At 36.0% G+C, this 20,151-nt stretch overlaps 1 protein-coding gene across 1 annotated transcript in view; it reads right to left on the minus strand.

Moving 5' to 3' along the window:
• The window catches only part of LOC138928268 (piezo-type mechanosensitive ion channel component-like), a 569,725-nt gene that overhangs the window by 63,602 nt on the left and 485,972 nt on the right, over window positions 1–20,151 (minus strand). Inside the window, exons 9-11 of the mRNA XM_070284921.1 lie at window positions 12,024–12,400; window positions 11,423–11,973; window positions 11,133–11,369 (exon numbers count right to left, since the gene is read on the minus strand). Of these exons, the coding sequence (XP_070141022.1) occupies window positions 11,133–11,369; window positions 11,423–11,973; window positions 12,024–12,400 (1,165 nt within the window). The remainder of the gene's footprint in view (window positions 1–11,132; window positions 11,370–11,422; window positions 11,974–12,023; window positions 12,401–20,151) is intronic.

Here is a 20,151-nt window from a genome sequence, read left to right on the forward strand (position 1 = left end):
CAGTTAGTGTCGGACGTATTTTGGAACTGAGTGACGGAACGTGAATTTGTAAGAAAAAATATATATATGCACTTGAACACCAGCGGATCACAGCACGACTAAGTAGGGGGCCAATATTGGCAAAGTACTTTTGCACTTTAAAAACGGATGAAAATTCACTGTGGCTGGGCGTTTATCACTATGTGCACATATGTATATATTTTCTCACTTTTCACTGTCACTTTTCATTATTTTCGGATCGAGGAAAAAAAATTAACGCCTTGGAAAAGGAATATGGCGACCACGGACGAATGGACTTTGGACTTCGTACTTATCTTGGTATCCGCAAAGGGGCGCTGGAAACTTATTCCGCTCGCAGGCTCGAAGGACCATGAATTGGAGGGGGCGGAGTGGCCAGAAAAGTAATCGTCCTTCTTGGAGGTGTGGTCGTCGCAAGGGCTGTCGAAGGCTGGAAGTTTTTCCCAAGTGTGTCCAAAATGAGTAGGCGAGAGGGGGCAGCTTCGTTTCACTTCACTTTATTGCTTCAATTCTGGATTAATACTAACTTAGATTACATGGAGAACAAGGCTGCAGGGACCGCGGAGTGGTGAGTTCGCTGCTGGAGAGCAGCGAAAGAGAGGGAGACGGGAAGAGCGGAGGACACAGTGAGCGGGAGCACAAGCTTGAGCGCAAGCGCTGGCCGCTTACACTGCCACTCAAAACTTCACGCCTTTCTGGCGTGAACACCGGCAAACACTGTTTTGTCATGTATATTATTTGTAGGAAACAATAAGGAAACAATGAGCATATTACAGAGTTGTCAGTAAATAAATAAATAAACCGCTTCCTCTGCTTGTTCAATAAAATTGTACTGGCACCGAGTCGTTATGCGCTCTTTACAATTGCCCATAAAATAAATTTGAAGAAATTTCGGATTATCATCAGGCATTGGCATCAATGATCCAATTTTGTGGAACACCTGGCCTTGTATTTTGAATGTAGTTTCAAAATTACGTCCATCGGATGCAAGATCACAAATTTTAGTGGCCCCAAATGACGTCATTTGGAAGCAAGAATTAAATTTGCGTATTTTACTCAAAAATAATTTTGAGTCATTTGAATTTCCAGCAAGAAGGGATAATAAAGGTTCTGGCGGAGCAGGTAGAGGTTGCAGACTTTTCCTGCTGCGCAGCACAAACCATTTAAACGCCTGCTGCTTACGTTGTTGAGATTCGATCTTTTCGGTGGCATTTTGCTGAAAATAATATCTTACCTTCTTAATGTATTTAAAATGAGAATTTAGAGACTCACCACTTATAAACACAAAACAATAATTATGAATGACAAATAACAATAATAGAAAAGACAATCTGACGAAATGCGATTTATTGAAATAATTTATTACAAAATATGTAATACGTAAAGAACCGCTCGATCAATTTTGTGCAAACTCATCAACAAAATAGCCCGAGCAAGATTTGGTTAAATAAGCACACTAAATTTCATGAGACTCGGTAAAGCCGTTTCGGAGGAGTGCATAAAAAAGGAGATTCCTCCTTGTTCTGCCGAAACTGCCATGATGAAAAAGATCTAAGCTATCCTATCTCTCAAGTTGAACTCACCTGCATATTGCCTGCAAATTGGAACGAAATCTGTTATGCGGTTTAGGAGTCTATAGCGAACAAACATAGTGACAGGAGATTTTTATATATTTAGAAATATATATGTACAAGTTATCCAACCCGATATCCCGGCCGCCTTACCCATTTAATAAACAATTTTGTTTATAAACAATTCTTAGCTGGGAACCTTTCAACCAGCCTTCCCACGAGAACTCATTATCTTCCACACTTCAGTGGACAATTGCACCGCAGTCCTTCTTACATAAACAGAAGCTCACAGAAGCTCTTTTTATTAACAGGCCGCCTTACCCATTTCATATACAATTTTGTTTACAAACAATTCTTAGCTGGGAACCGTTTAACCAGCCTTCCTTCTTGTATAAACAGAAGCTCACAGAAGCTCTTTTTAATTAAAGCCGCGCGGTCCTTCCACCATAAACAAAGCTGAGTCCAGCTTATGATAATATAAATATCCGCCGAGCTAAGGCATTGAAGATTAATCAGTTGAATTAAATTTCGTAAATCAAGATGACAAATTGCATCACCCAATTGTCCGATTCTCTTGAATCGAACTCTTTAAACAGATCCCTAATTCTCTTAAGCAGAGGTTAGCTCACAGGCAAATTACACTAGATCAGTCAGTCAGTTTCGAGTCGGTTCTTGGCACAGTATTCGGTCCGTTCAAAAATAAGTTAATCAGTAAAATAAAAATAAATGTTAAGGATAAGTGTAACGAAGTGAAGTTAAAATAAAAAATAAAAATTATTTTTTTAAAATATTTCACAAGGATCATATTTAATTGGCGCCCAACGTGGGGCCGCACTAAAGCAGTTCAAATAAAAAGCTTTAAAATAAATAACAAACAGTTTTAAAGTGAAAAAGAACAAGTGCGGTCTAGTAAAAACCCAAAGGAGGAAATTAATAAATGAAATAATCCCCCTATAAGTTACAACAATCCGCTAATTAATTATTTATATAATAAACCTGCTGTTTAACTAAAAAATTTAAACGGAATACCGAATACTATTTGTGCAACTAAAATTAAAACGGAAGTGCCAATTACAATTTTTTAAGCAACAATTAAAACTGACGTGCTGAATAAAAATGGTTTAACAAAAGTTAAAGCTAAAGTTTCAAAAATATCCTGTTTGATAAAATTTTAACGGGAGTGCCAAATACAACAACAACTATACTACGACAAACAATAATAAATGAGCTGAGTACAACCCAGTACATTCACAACCATCATAAAATCTGAAGGAAGAGCTGAGGGCATTCCCTCGCTAAATACATAAAGAAGGACGACAACAAGAAGAACTACATCAAGAAGGACGACAACAATAAGAACTACATCAAGAAGGACGACAACAAGAAGGAAGAGTTCAATAAGGCAATCAGTGAGCTGTTTCTAATATATTTAATAATAATTTTAAACATAAATAAATACACATAATAAAACAAGGTGGAAGTAGAAGATTTAATAAACGAATTTAATAGAGTTCTCACAATGTCACAACCACCTCCCACAACGGCTTCTAGCAGCCAAGGTAACATCAATGTTAGTGATTTAATTACAAAAATTGTAAACAATGAATTAAATCCACTGAAGGATGAAATCGTTAGATTGAAATCCCAATTGAATCATAATGTTAAAAAGGTTGAAGATTATCAGATAGAACAACATGAACCAAGTATTAAATGTGAAACGTCCTTTGAAATTATAAAATCAGTGAGAGAATTCAAGGGTGAAGAAGATAAGTATGTAAGTTGGAGGGAGTCAGCAGAAATTGCCATGGGGCAATATGTTAGGGGAAGCGAACGATATTTTTCAGCATTATCTATTCTAAGGAATAAAAAAACCGGAACAGCAAACGATGCCCTAACTCATAATGGAACAGTTCTAAATTTCGATGCCATAATGGCAAGACTAGACTTTGTCTTTAGTGACAAACGTCCAATTCATATTATTGAACAAGACTTAGGAGTACTAAGTCAAGGCAAACTTTCCATAATGGAATATTATGGATTAATAAATAGAAAGTTAACTCTACTAATCAATAAAACCATTATGACTTATGGCAGGAATAAACCTATAACTGCTGAAATGAATGAAAAACATAGAAGGACGGCATTAAGGGTGTTTATAACTGGCCTCAACGGTCACATTTCAGATGTAATATTCTCAATGAATCCACCCGATTTACCCAATGCCATGGTGATAGTTCAAGAATTAGAGAGCAATAATTTGAGAGCACAATTCGCAAATAATTACTCAACTTCACAGCGAAAGACTAGTGAGACAAATCTGTTTGGTCATCAAAATCCTAATTATAAACCCAAGCAAAACTATAATAACAATCATAATACAAATTTAAGGAATAATAACAACTTCCGATTTTACCAGCAAGATAACCCAAATAAAAATAACTATAATCAAAATAAAAATCACAATTGGAATCAGGGTAGACAGAATCATTTCCATAATAATAATCAATATCAATGGAACTCGTATAAACCTCAGCAACCTAAACCGGAACCAATGGAGGTTGACGAATCTCTACAGGTCCAAAACAAACCAAGATACCAGGGTTATAATAATTACAACAATAATAATTATAACCATAACAAAAAGGCTGATGCTCACGTTACTCAGTCAAATCAACCACAAAATAAAAGGGAACCTACAGGTACGATTAACCAACCAGCTAATAAAATCATGCGACTAAATAACATTGAAGAGGACCATTTTTTAGGCCAGACACCGGAGTAGGACTACCCTACTTGATACGGTATGATGCTAAACTAAATAAAGAACTCAAAATATTAATTGACACAGGTGCAACCTCGTGCTATATCAGAACGGGGATTTATAATAACAAAAACGAACTTCCGATCTATAAAAGAGTATCTACGGTTAATGGATATTCAATAATTAAATTTTACCACATGGTAACTATATTTAATACGCGTTACACATTTTATGAAATTGATGGGTTAAATTCTGACTTATTGATAGGCTACAATTTATTGAAAAAAATTGGAGCCGTAATTGACACAGAAGAAGGGGTAATCAAATATGGGGATAAAGAAGAGAAACTGATTTATGATAAGGACAGTTCAGTTAACCAACTTTCCTTAACTGAAGAAAAACACATTCTTCCACTGAAAGAATTTATTATACAGAAATACTTTGATGAAAAAGCCCAAATCAGAACTGAGTCTGTGGAGGCAAATCAAAGCATAAAAAGTTTGGGATCCAAAAATCCTGAACACGCCGTCGTAGAATTATCCGACAATCAAGAATTAAACAATTTGAGTGAACCAATTTCAAATTAAAGAAAAGATTTGGAAAACGAGATAATAAATATTATCAATAAAGAGCACTCTAAAATAAACATGCAAATTCCTTTCAGGACAGACATTCGCGGTGAAATAAATACCGAAAACGATAGAGCTATTTATAGCAAGCAGTATCCCTATGCCTTATCGGCTTCAGACTTTGTAAACTCTGAAGTTAATCGCATGTTAAAAGAAGAAATTATAAGACCAAGTAAAAGTCCTTATAATTCACCAGTTTTAGTGGTACCAAAAAAGGGTTTAAATGAAGATGGTACTCCTAAACTCAGATTAGTCATAGACTATAAAAAACTTAATGAAAACACTATTCCGGATAGATACCCAATGCAAGATCCTTCGGTGATCTTGTCAAACCTTGGAAAAGCTAAATACTTCTCCACAATCGACTTGGAATCTGGATTCCACCAGATTCTCATGAAAGAAACTGACATTGAGAAAACTTCATTTTCTATAAATAATGGAAAATATGAATTCCTCAGAATGCCATTTGGGTTAACTAACGCCCCAAGAATATTCCAACGTGCAATGGACGATATTTTGAGAGAACAAGTAGGTAAAACTTGTCACGTTTATATGGATGACATTATTGTATTTTCAAAATCAATTGAACAACATTATAGAGACATAATCGTCATAATTAAAATATTGCTGAACGCAAACATGAAAATTTCAATTGAAAAATCAAAGTTCTTCAAACTAGAAACCACATTTCTAGGATACGTTGTATCACATAATGTAATAAAAACTGATCCCGAAAAAATATCTACAATTGTAAAATATCCAATCCCTAAAAACATTCGTGAACTTAGGAGCTTCTTAGGCCTTACTGGCTATTACAGAAAGTTTGTACAAAACTACGCAAAAATAGCCAAACCCTTAACAAAGTATTTGGAAGGTCAAAATGGAAAAGTATCCAAGAACATGTCTCGTAAAACTTTAATACAGTTGGACGATTCAGCTGTAAGAGCTTTTAACGAGCTCAAAGATAATTTAATTGCGCAAATTGAATTGATTCAACCAGATTACAATAAAAAATTTACTTTAACCACCGATGCGTCAGATTTAGCTATTGGTGCGGTTCTTTCACAGGAAGGGAAACCTATTACCTTCATTTCCAAAACTCTTACAAAAGCCGAGCAAATATATGCTACTAATAAAAAAGAACTCTTAGCAATAGTTTGGGCTTTTAAAAATTTGCGAAATTACTTATACGGTGTTAACAACATCGAAATTTATACGGATCACCAACCACTTTCTTTTTCCATCTCTCAAAAAAATCCAAATATTGAAATGAAAAGATGGTATTCATTTATCGAAAGTTATTCACCAAAAATAATTTACAAACCAGGTTCTACAAATGTAGTCGCAGACGCGTTATCGAGGATTCAAATTAATAACTTAACAGATAGCAATGATTCGGTCTCAGATCAAAACACTCAGCATTCAGCAGAGAGTAGTTTTGAGAATGCTATACAAGAAACCCGAAAACCCTTAAACCAGTTTAAGCAACAATTGTTATTAACAACGGGGAGGTATACAATACATGAGTCGGTCAAAATATTCGAAAACACCAGGCATATTATTGAATTCGATACCACGGAAAATTTGGTATCACTCTTACAAGAATACATTCCTCCAAATGTAACAGTTGGTGTCCACTGTACTTTAGAGGACTTCTATAAAATTCAAAATCCTCTTAAGGAAAAATTCACTAATAAATTCTTGTACACTAAAGTATTCGTCCAAGATGTCGAAAACCCTGAAGACAGAGACATTATAATTGAGGAAACTCATTGTAGAGCACACAGGGGATTAGACGAAAATTACAAGCAAATCAACAGATTATACTATTGGCCAAATTTAAATAAAAAACTCCAAGAATATATAAAGAACTGTTCTATTTGCAATAGTAACAAGTACAATAGACACCCCGTTTAGTTCCTATTGGTCAGGCACCTATACCAACCAAAGAAGGAGAAAATCTGCATATTGACATTTATTACGCTCAAGGTTTAATATTCATAACTTGTATTGATTCATATTCTAAATACCTAGTTGTAAAAGAAATTCAAAACAAACTCAACATAGAAACCAAGATTTCGGAAATTCTGCAACAATTTCCACTTGCAAAAACTTTGATGATAGATAATGAACCTAGTTTCACATCATCACAATTTAAATCTTTCGCACAAAGATGCGGTATTAATTTACATTTTGCGGATCCCCGCCATAGTACGTCCAATGGTCAGATCGAAAGAGCTCATTCAACTCTTACAGAGATTGCTCGTTGCATTAAGGATGAACTCAATTTGCTTGATTATTCTGAAATCATAATCAGAGCGGCTCAGAAATACAACTTGACTATACATTCAGTCACTAACCAACGTCCGTTTGATATTTTATATAATAAAATCGAACATGATAAAATTCCGCAGATATTAAAACAGACACAAGAGAAAATGCTAGATTCTCACAATAAAGGCAGAAAGGAGAAAGACTATCTCGTAGGAGAAGTCATTTATGAGAAAAAACACGGGGAAAGGAACAAACTTAAAGCAAGATATAAAAAACAGGTCGTTAAAGAGAATTTACACAATAAAGTTATCATAAATAATAGAAATCGTACGATTCACAAAGATAACATCAAATTTTAATTACAGAAAATGCATTCAATAATATACGTATTGTTGATGATATCCACCACCAATTCCGAAATAACGGACTATACTGACCATGATTTTTTTCTCTACAAGGATACTAAGGATATTCTTATTTATGAATCTTACGCCGATCTTTTTCATATAACTAATTTAAGTTTATATAAGAACATAATTAATCTTGAATCTAAACACTTAAACATAAACAATCGGATTTCACAATGGGAAATTTCCTATGATTTAGATATGATAAAAATTTTGCTTTCACAAATTTCACCCAGTAGAGCAAAAAGAGGAATCAATGAATTAGGAACAATTTGGAAATGGATAGCAGGGACACCCGATCACGATGATTTTATAACAGTCCAAAATAAAATTAATGATTTAATTCAAAATAATAACAATTAATTTGTTATTAATTCAAAATTATTTAAAGAAATAAAAACTCTATCTGAAAATCTTCAAACAGTATTTTCAAACCAAGAATTTCCACTTAGAAGGCATCGACTTCGTTTGCTTACCTACGATCTAACGAATTTAGTGGATACAATTACATTGGCAAAAATAGACGTTTTCAACACTAAAATTTTAAATGCTGAAGATATACAAGAAATTTTCAAACACGAACATAAACCTGTTGTAATCACTGATATATTGGATATATCCGAATTTAAAATTGCACTACACTTAGATTTAATTATTATATATATTAAATACCCTGTTATAATTAACCGTTGCCAAGTATACAACGCCAGATCCATCACACACGATGACGGAAAACTATTAATTGATAATCAGGTCGCTAAGTGTAACAATAAGTATTATGTAATCTCCAATTTTAAATCAGAACTATTTAATAATTATGGCACTTTAAATCCACAGAGTACTTGTTTTACAAAACTACTAAATGGAGAAAAATCTCTATGTAATAAAATCAGAGAACATAATAAAAAATTTGAGATCATCCAAGAAGGAGCCATTTTTATAAATGGTCATAATATTGTAAATGATACTCATTTGTATGGATCATTTTTAATAACGTTTAACAGTACTACTGTAATTAATAATATATCCTACACTAATCTGGACCGAAAGATACTGGAATATGTAACTGCCAAGCAATACAATGATTTTTTAGTATCCGAATATCTTATGTCAAATGATTCAGAACTTAAATTTGATAACATCAATATGATAAACCCTTTGATTCAAATTAAACAAACTCAGATTCCAGTAACTTTAATACTGATCATATTAACTTTGTTATATTTAATTATCTCGCTATTAATTAAATTCAGAAAATATCTAAAATGCAAACCACGAAAGGGTCATTTTGAAGTAAACCAAGAAAACAATTTGTCCGACAATACAAATACCATGGAAGATGAAATTATAGTCGAATTGACCAATCATCTTCATTCAACTTATCCATCAGTTCCAACGAATCGGGACGATCCAATTTAGGATGGGGGGAGTTATCCAACCCGATATCCCGGCCGCCTTACCCATTTAATAAACAATTTTGTTTATAAACAATTCTTAGCTGGGAACCTTTCAACCAGCCTTCCCACGAGAACTCATTATCTTCCACACTTCAGTGGACAATTGCACCGCAGTCCTTCTTACATAAACAGAAGCTCACAGAAGCTCTTTTTATTAACAGGCCGCCTTACCCATTTCATATACAATTTTGTTTACAAACAATTCTTAGCTGGGAACCGTTTAACCAGCCTTCCTTCTTGTATAAACAGAAGCTCACAGAAGCTCTTTTTAATTAAAGCCGCGCGGTCCTTCCACCATAAACAAAGCTGAGTCCAGCTTATGATAATATAAATATCCGCCGAGCTAAGGCATTGAAGATTAATCAGTTGAATTAAATTTCGTAAATCAAGATGACAAATTGCATCACCCAATTGTCCGATTCTCTTGAATCGAACTCTTTAAACAGATCCCTAATTCTCTTAAGCAGAGGTTAGCTCACAGGCAAATTACACTAGATCAGTCAGTCAGTTTCGAGTCGGTTCTTGGCACAGTATTCGGTCCGTTCAAAAATAAGTTAATCAGTAAAATAAAAATAAATGTTAAGGATAAGTGTAACGAAGTGAAGTTAAAATAAAAAATAAAAATTATTTTTTTTAAATATTTCACAAGGATCATATTTAATTTACATATATACATATATGTATTTACATATAACAAAACTTTAAGTCAAAAAAAAAAAATTCATAATACAATGCAATGTAAACATTGCTACAACTGCTATGTAAACATTGTATTATGAATTTTTACATATATCTATTATATAAAAATAAGTCGAGTTTTCTGCGGGGATCAAATAACACCAGAACGCACGAACCGATTTCCACGGTTTTGCATTCGTTGGAAAGGTCTCGGAATTTGTGATTTTTTGCAGTAAAGAAAATTCAGGAAAAATTGCAACAGAAAGCGGGAAAATCATTTTTGCATAAAGCGCCAACACTGACACATAGCATGCCATAATTCTTTACTCAGTTTATTTTATGACAAATCGAAATTGTGTTCCATTTTGAGTAAAATAAGTTATTCGTTTCATATCAGTGCAATTGGAAACCAGCATTTGTATTTAGGGTGGTAAGTTGAACTGTGTAAATTATGTGGATTAGAGGTTAAATTAACCGCTCTGCCTATAGTCGAAAATGCCTATAGCACGACGTGTGAACATCGGTCTCCACACAAGGCATGCAATCCAGCAACAAGTGTATTCACAGAACTTAAGCGAGGAGAGACGAAATGTAGTAAGGGAAAATGCCCGATTGAGACAACGCGTGGGCACACGAAGATCAACTGGTGTGCAGCATCTAAGCGGATCCCAACCAGCGTGGTAGGCTCCTAACAGCAGCCTTCCTCGACATAGCCATCGACCTCAGGACAAATTTCAAGAATCCTGAGATAGAGTGCTAGAAAATATTCGTTATCCGAAGGTGTCGCGGGTGAGACCGTGCCCCCGGTGTTGCCCATATCCGTTTTGTCCACTGGAGGGTCCCAACAGTTGGCCTCTCAGAGCCCCAGTTCCCTACCAGGGTGTCAGGCCCGGACTACCGTCTGAAATTGGTAAGGCGGATAATCAGCTTACCTTGAAGAAACCCCTTATGGCAATACCACCAACGAGACAGTTTCATCTTTCCTCCATTGTCGGAACTTCCTATTTATTGAAACCATCTTTCTGCTATTCAGTTGGTCTCTAAAAGACTTTCGGATAGGGACCACTTAGTTAGTAGTTCTTGGTGATTTTAACATCCCAGGGGCTATTTGGTCCCTAGATAATTCCATTAACCACAACACATCACAAAAATGTGGTTTACCAAAGAGCACTTCAATTAAACGATAATTTGCCGAAGGTGGCGTAACGTAGTTCGCCGGGCTTACTAGTATTCTGCTAAAAAATAATTCAACGTAGAAAGAAATTTATTATTTTTGGAATTGTGAATAATGTAATAAAAGCCTTGACACTTTTGCGGCCTAGAGTGTTAATACATACCATCGTAATCCTTAATGAATTTTACATTCATTTTCTCCTTTTGAACAGTCACAAATTTTGGTAAAATATCCGGTACTATAACTTCATCATTGATGTTTTCAGAATATATAACTTTTGAAAGCATTTCTCTTGTATTTACTTTATTTTTTTCTATGACGTAAATCGTTTCATAAGAAACCGTTTCTGGTGTTAGGTTACACTTTAATTCAATTTTTAAGCGTATTTCCAAGTTTTTGCCTATTAATTCGTAATATCAATGAACTAATGAAACTCTAAAAACTTCTACTTACCAATTTTTAAATCTTCTAATAAACGTTTTTTGTCCGGAGGTGACATATTCCAAAGAGTTCTTGAGTTTGCATCGAACTTTATTGCGGTAATATCCATTGCGTCATACAATGTGATATGATCTGACGCTATATTATTACGGAAGTAAAATTTTAAACTTTCGTAATCTGCATCAGAAAAATTATGAATGCCCGAATAGCTTTGAGATACGTATATTGGTTCGTAGTTGCTAATTTTAACAGTTATATCAGCTTTTGTCGGAGTATTATGTTTACCCACAGTCCCAACTAGTGCAAAAAGAAATAATGGACTCCATATTAGTGTTACAAGAATCAATATAATAGTTCCACCAATTAAGATTTTGACATACAAAGCTTTAGGTTCAGCACGAAGCACTGGAAAATCGGTATCCATTTGTCTATAGCAACGAACAGTAAAAACCGATTGAAAAATATCCTCCATTTTTATCCATTCCATGACTGTTAGTGTCGTGTCAATGCATACCCAATCTAACATTGTACGAAAGATATATAGGAATGGTATCTCCATATACCTAAGTAGTATATATAAGTATTTATAACAATAATGGAATAACTTATTTACACTTTAAACGCGATATAATTAACTAACGAATATCCTTTGGTAAATACATTTCCCAATATTCGTTTTGGATAACCACATCGAATTTGGTACGCAGATATAAGCATATGAAGACATTTTATTACATAAAACAAAACGGGTGCTGTTTCGCCAAAACTGTGCGCAGTCATGAATGGAACCAACAAGAACATCCAAATATGAATTCCAACGACAGTTATAAAATGAAAAATAATTTTATATATCAGAGCTTTTCTAAGATAAATGGCGCGCTCAATTACTATAGTTATAAATTGAACAATTAACATAACCACAAAGCTAAATGGAACTTTGTTTCCCTGAATATATGTCTCCAAAACGCTCGTGCTATATTTGTATCGATACTGAAAAAATATAATTGAGAAATATTAATTTATCTTTATTTAATCAATAATTGTCTATAGTTGAGCAGGCCACTGGGAGAGAATTGACCCCACAAGAGGAAAACGAAGTGCGCATCGCGGCGAAGGATGTCACACTAACAGCGTGCCAATCTCGGTGGGAGGCATCGTCGGCAGATAGCACTGGTCAAGAGGAAGCATGGGCATGGCACCCAACGGTCTGACTAAGTGGAGGTCCGGAAACGTAATGTGCATCAAGTTAGCAGGGCATCTTTGGAATATCAAACTTTTGATTAAACCATCATTTGCCGTTAATTATCCGTTAATTATTCGCTAACGATTCCCAACGGGTCTAAGCTTAAATTGAAGGAAAAGTACCAAGAAAATTAGCAATAGTTAGCAAGTGATCTGATAAGTTGGTTAGCGCCAACGAAACGATCATAACCACAGCTGCTACTTGTCTATTAAAGTTCTTTTTGTTGTTTTTAGCTACAGTCGCGCCTTGGATTTTTATAAAATCGAAGCCGCCTCAAGTCTGCAATTACGAATGCTAACAAATATAGGTCGATGCTTACAAAAACAAAACTAAACCAAAGGGGATATTCGCCCCAAAAAAGCCCACGCCACCATAGGTAGAAGCTTTAAAGCTTAGCTTATGGAAAGTCTGACAGACTTGCATGACAAACAACTGGTTAAAAACAACAAAAATAACTAACAGGTTGGCTGATAAGTCCCCGGTCTGACACATAGATGACGTCGCTAGTATTGAATGCATATTATTTTTATATAGTACTAACTTTCAAATGATTCGTGTAAAAATTCTGTCAGTCAATTAGTTTGTGAGATAGAGCGTCTTTTGTGAAGCAACTTTTGGTATTGTGAAAAAAATTGAAAAAAAGGAATTTCGTGTTTTGATAAAATACTGTTTTCTGAAGGGAAAAAATACAGTGGAAGCGAAAACTTGGCTTGATAATGAGTTTCCGGAGTCTTCCCTAGGGAAATCAACAATAATTGATTGGTATGCAAAATTCAATCATGGTGAAATGAGCACGGAGGACGGTGAACACAGTGGACGCCCGAAAGAGGTGGTTACCGTCGAAAACATCAAAAAAATCCATAAAATGATTTTGAATGACCGTAAAATAAAGTTGATCGAGATAGCAGAGGCCTTAAAGTATCAAAGGAACGTGTTGGTCATATCATTCATCAACATTTGGATATGCGGAAGCTCTGTGCAAAATGGGTGCCGCGCGAGCTTACATTTGACCAAAAACAACCGTGCCACAAGTCATTGAGAACGATGGCAAAAATTCATGAATTGGACTTCGAATTGCTTCCCCACCCACCGTATTCTCCAGATCTGGCCCCCAGCGACTTTTTCTTGTTCTCAGACCTCAAAAGGATGCTCGCAGGGAAAAAATTTGGCGGCAATGAAGAGGTGATCGCCGAAACTGAGCCCTATTGTGAGGCAAAACCGAAGGAGTACTACCAAAATGGTATCAAAAAATTGGAAGGTCGTTATAATCGTTGTATCGCTCTTGAAGGGAACTATGTTGAATAATAAAAACGAATTTTGACAAAAAAATTTGTTTTTCTTTGTTAGACCGGGGACTTATCAGCCAACCTGTTATTGTCTATTTTCGGGATTTGCTTTTGCCTTTACAACGAAACTTACGATTCCCAACGGGTCTAAGCTTAGATTAAAGGTAAAGTACCAAGAAAATTAGCAATAGTTAGCAAGTGGTCTGATGAGTTGGGTAGCGCCAACGAAACGATCGTCACCACAGCTGCTACTTGTCTATTGACAAGTTCTTTTTGTTGTTTTTAGCTACAGTCGAGCCTTTTATTTTTATAAATCGAAGACGACTGAGATCTCAAGTCTGCAACTACGAATGAAAAGAAAAAAAATTTAATTAAATTTGTTGATGTCCTGCTAGCTTGATATAAACTCCTGAAAACTTTAAATTTTTGAAAATTTTTGTCAAGTTGATATCAACTTGATTTACATTCCCAGCTTACATTTTCTCTATATCTACCGATCGTTTTTATGGCAGCTATATGATTTTTTTAAGTCAAGACACATTAAGATACATATTACGGCATAATCCTCTAGCATTTTACTTTGGGACTGGGTCGGGATCTTTTACAGCAACAACGCCTGAACCAAATTAGTCCTGAGTGGACCCTGAACGTCCCGCATGATACCCGAGGACCGCCAGACCGTCACTTTTTAAGAGTCATGTTTCAAGATTTCCTTACTTAATACAAAATGACTCCCTGTGTTACTTCGTTTCAAGTTTTCAAGCAATTCCCCTATTGAACGTCTTCATCCCACTGTGACGCAAATTGTTCCAATATTTTTAACGATAAGGAAAGTACAACAATGAACACTTGAACGAACGGCAATAAACGGCAAGTCTTCGTGGGACAAATTTTGTACTGATCCTTTTCCGGAGGATTTCCTGTCCACCCCCCTCCTGAACATGGTCCAACGAGCCGGATAAGGATATCGTCCTGGAATCCTTTTGTCCCAGCGGCTTTGGTGGTGCCGCCGCAGAACAGATAAGTAAGAAGTTTCCTACCGTCTCTAATTGCCGGTCGTCAATAGTTGTCCGAAATTTAAATTTCGCTCAACCTTCGTACGATTTTTGTTAACTCCTAGTCCGAGTTTTAATCAATCAGCAGCCTGTCTACACCGATCAGGAATCCACGTCGCGTGCTGCTGCCATCAACGACGCACAGTAGCGCCTTTTTTCATTTTACGTTGCAAAAATCATAACTTCTGAACAAAATAAGATAACTAAATAATTTAAACGCCATTTGATTGGTAATTGTTGTAAAATTTACATATGTATTGGAAAATCTGCCACGCCCACTCATTCGCCTTTTTAAAGGGTATTAAAGTAAAGAAATATTTTTTTCTCAATGAAGACAATTTTTTAAAAATATTTTTTATTTAATTTTTTATCTTTATTTTTATGTATTTGCTCAGATAAAAATAATTTGAAAACTGAAAAAAAAATTTTTTTTTTAGTATGAAGCTGAGTCGGTATTTTGGTATATTTAACCCTGAGTAGTTTTGGTTTATGCTGTTGCATTTCCGGGGACGCAGCTGGACGCAGCAGATGTAAGTTGACTTTGGTCCAGAATAGATCCACAAAGGTCGTAGTTATAGTGTGTATAGTGGCTCAGCCCATCCAAAAAAGATATAGACTACTTTAGCCAGAAAAAAGTGAAAAAAATGGACACCTGGCAGGTAGCGATTTACCTGTGCAAGCCCTAACCCAATTCCCCTTTTTTTTGGATTGGGTTACAGTTTATGAATGTGTCTATTATTTAAAGCAAAAATCATGGCGATAGGTACTATAGTTTTTGTGTAATTTTACCTGAAAGTCAACAAATTTTTCCTTTTTTTTCTTATGATGCAAAAATGGAAACAAAGTTCAACTTTGAATGCTCATATCTTCTACAAAAAAAAATCCGAAAATTGATTTTACAGCAGATTCTGAATCCATGGGAAATTTCCTGTCGTATAAGTATGGTTAAAATCATTTTTGCGACAACGACTTTTTCGATTTTTGCAACGGCTTTTGTTCGAGAGGCGCTACTGTGCGACGCGTCGGTGGTGTCGAATGCCCACCCAGTCGTTCTCCCTGTGGTTACTATCTCGGCGCCGCACAGTAGCGCCTTTTCTCATTTAGCGTTGCAAAAATCATATCTTTTGAACCAAATAAGGTAATCGAATAATTTAAACGGCATTGGACAGGTAATTGTTGTAAAATGTATATATGTACTGCATAATGTACCACGCCCACAAATACGCCTTTTTAAAGGGTATCAAAGTGAAAAAATAATGTATTTGCTCAAATAAAAATAATTTGAAAACTGAAAGAAAAAAATTTTTTTTTATTCAAAATTTAACCGCCACGCGCTACTGTTAGTATATTTCTTGGAATGTATGAAATTGTGTCGGTATTTTGGTATATTTTACCCTGAGTAGTTTTGGTTTATGTCGTTGCATTTTCGCAGACGCAGCTCGACGCAGCCGATGAAAGTTAATTCTGGTCCAGGAAAGATCCACGTAACTTGTAGTCGGTGGCTTTCATCGGCTTCAGAAGTTATAGACTACTTTAGGCAGGTAGCGATTTACCTGTACAAGCCCAAACCAAAGTGCCGTTTTTTTGGGTTAATTAACAGTTTATGAATGTATCTATCATTTAAAGTAAAAACCATGACCATTGGTTTTATGGTTTTTGTGTAATATTACCTAAAAGTCGACCATTTTACCCATTTTTATTGGTATGATGCAAAAAACGAATGAAAGTTCAACTTTGAATGCTCATATCTTCTACAAAAAAATCTTAAAATAGATTTTATTGCAGATTCTGAATCCTTTGGAAATTTTCTGTCGAATAAGTATGGTTAAAATCGTTTTTGCGAACATGACTTTTTTGATTTTTGCAACGCTAATTGTTCGAGAGGCGCTACTGTGCGCCGGCCGTTACCAGAAGTGGCCCCCAACAGTCGACAATTTCTGGCGTTGCCAAACGTGGACCGGTGCCTTTGGCTGGTGTTGCTCCGAAAAAGCAGATTTTTGTTTCCCGCCTGAATCCAGGTGCTTTTGAGGGCGACGTTAAGACCCACTTGAGCAGCAAATTGAATGTTTCTGTTACTGAGTTTAGTGTCTCCAAGTTCAATTTTAAGCAGAGACGTAATATATCTCTGTTTAAAATTGCACTTTCTGACCTACTATTTTCTAAGGCTCTTGATCCTTCTGTGTGGCCTGAGCATGCAATTGTTCATGAATTCTAACACAAACGTAATCCTCGTGCTCGCAGGCGTCAAACTCCTTCAACTAGGCCTCCAAAAAACTAATTGTCTCTTTGGTTCTTCACTATCAGAATGTTCGAAGTTTACTTGGCAAGCTCAGTAGGCTGCATGTCAATTGTGTCTCTTTCGATGCCAATGTTATTGTCTTTACAGAAACATGGCTCAACTCCTCTGTGTCTGACTCTGAGATTTTTTCAGGGAACTATACCATCTTTAGATGTGATCGTCCTATACGGACAGGCGGTGGTGTTCTCATAGCGGTTAAATCCGATCTGGTTTCTAATATCATTTCTAAAACTGACACTAATCTAGAGTTTGTGGCGGTTCGTATCCAGGTTTACAATTATTCTATCTACGTTTCATGTTCGTATATTCCACCTAGGTCTGACACTGATATTTATATACAGCATTTATCCTTAATTCAAGAAATTCATTCTTCCCTTGGTGTTAATGACGATTCATTCTTCGTCACGGGTGATTTTAATCTACCCTCCATTTCATGGATGCCCTCACCTGATTCAAATGTTCTTGTTCCCACCTCACCCCACGATTTAATTCATGGTCTCATTGACCACTCATTGGGACAATTAAACTTCGTTAGGAACTGCAGTAATAAATTCTTAGACCTCTTTTGTCTCTGAGTTTGTCAATGCCTACGTCACTAGAATCGACCCGAGGACGCTTATCATCCCACTTTGGAACTAACCCTTGAAGCCTCCACTCCATTACTATTGTGTCCGGAAGCTGAGCCTGCAACGTTTTGAAGCTTTCGAAAAGCTAAGTTTACAGATATGAACCACCACTTATCCTTAACGGATTGGACTTTCTTGAACTCCACAGAGATCCCACAGACATCGTTAAGCGTTTCTACGCAGTTTTCGACTTGTATGTCCTTTCATTTCCCTCACCAGAAGTTTCTCATAAGCCCCCTTGGTTTTCTCGTCGGCTTTCTTATCTAAAAAATCTAAAATCCAGACTGTTTAAAAAGTATAGCAAATCTGGTCTTCAAGTCGACCATTCGAGATATTTAACTGCTCGTACAAATTTCCTAGCACACAATTCTGAATGCTACAGAAACCACTTAAATCGGTGCAAAATTGAGTTTCAGGCTAACCCGAAGCAATTTTACGCTTTTGTAAACTCGAAACGGAAATCTCAACAATTTCCTTCATGTCTTCATTTCGATAATGCCTCCGCTTCCAATGAGCCTGATATCGCGAACCAGTTCGCAATATTCTTCCAAACATACTCACAAAAATAATTTCGATAATAACTCAGAGTATACTTTTCCACTCCCGCACTCCAATTGCATTTTTATGCCTGTAATCAGCGAAGATGATGTTCTTCATAATCTCAGAACAATCAAACTTTCCTTCTCCTCTGGTCCAGATCTTACCTAGCCGCGTTTTGAGAAATTGTGCCAGCTCATTATGTAGACCACTGTCTAGACTTTTTCAGTTATCATTTCAGCATTCGTTTTTCACAAAGTTTGGAAATAATCGTTTATCATTCCGCTTCAAAACTTAGTGCGATTCCCAAATTATTCGAATTTCTAATTACTTCTCAGCTTTAGCACCAATGTAGCTCAATAATGTCGCCCTCACAGCATGGCTTCATGAAACGTAAATCAAATTCTACAAATCTCCTTGAGTTTGTTGCTGTCATTAGAAACGCGTTTAAAAATAACACCCAAACCGATGTTATCTTTACAGATTTCAGCAATGCCTTCAATTCGGTGAATCATCAGTTACTGCTGAAGAAACTTTATCTTTTGGGTTTTCCGGTTACGTTGATCAAGTGGATTTCTACTTATTTGTCGAACCGTACTCAAAGAGTTGCATTCAGGGTTTCATTCTCAAACCTTGTTCACGTGACTTCTGGTGTTCCTCAAGGGAGCCACCTCGGTCCTCTTCTATTTGGCATTTTTATAAATGATCTGTCCCAAGCTATTCTCCACTCTTACGTCATGATGTACGCTGATGACGTTAAACTATGTTTGCCTCTTTTGAATCCTGACTATCCTCAGCTTTTACAAGCTGGAATAAACAGCAATATTACAGGTGCCGAGTGGTATATCAGGAACCGGGATATACGGACAGAGCTACATGTCCCTGCTGTGGGAGACTCCATAAACACCATTGCCGCCCGACACCGAACCAGGTTAATTCGACACCCCAACCCGCTGGCGAGAGCACTGCCAGCTGCAAGAGGAAGACGACGACTTAGGAAAGTCATCATACGGGAGCTGCCCACCCGGCGAATAACCTAGTTAAATATTTTTTTGAATTGTTTCCTCTGCTACATGTTATTGAACCAATGATTGAATAGTAGATATTAAGCTTAAAGCAGCAAAGCTTATAAAACCAATAAATATTATGCGAAAAAAAAAAAAAAAAAAATAGCCAATGAGTAAACTAATTTTTTCCTTTTGTAAATAAGATCTGATTTCATATAAAAAATAAATGGCTTTTTATACCCTTGCAGGGTATTATAATTTCAGTCAGAAGTTTGCAACGCAGTGAAGGAGACGTTTCCGACCCTATAAAGTATATATTCTTGATCAGCATCAACAGCCGAGTCGATCTAGCCATGTCTGTCTGTCTGTCTGTCTGTCTGTCCGTCTGTCCGTCTGTCCGTCTGTCTGTTTCTACGCAAACTAGTCCCTCAGTTTTAAAGCTATCTGAATGAAACTTTGTATATAGTCTTCTATATGCTCTCACTGCTATATATGTCGGAACGGGCCGGATCGGACGACTATATCATATAGCTGCCATACAAATGTTAGATATATTTTTCGAAAAAAAATTATAACTTTGCTGTTTTTCAATATTTTTGCACCATATTTTAGATGTGGCCATTATATATTATTTCTGAATTTTGGTAAAAATTTTATGAAAATCGGACGACTATATGATATAGATGCC

Source organism: Drosophila kikkawai, chromosome 3L (genome assembly GCF_030179895.1).
Source record: "Drosophila kikkawai strain 14028-0561.14 chromosome 3L, DkikHiC1v2, whole genome shotgun sequence".
Lineage (NCBI taxonomy): Eukaryota > Metazoa > Arthropoda > Insecta > Diptera > Drosophilidae > Drosophila > Drosophila kikkawai.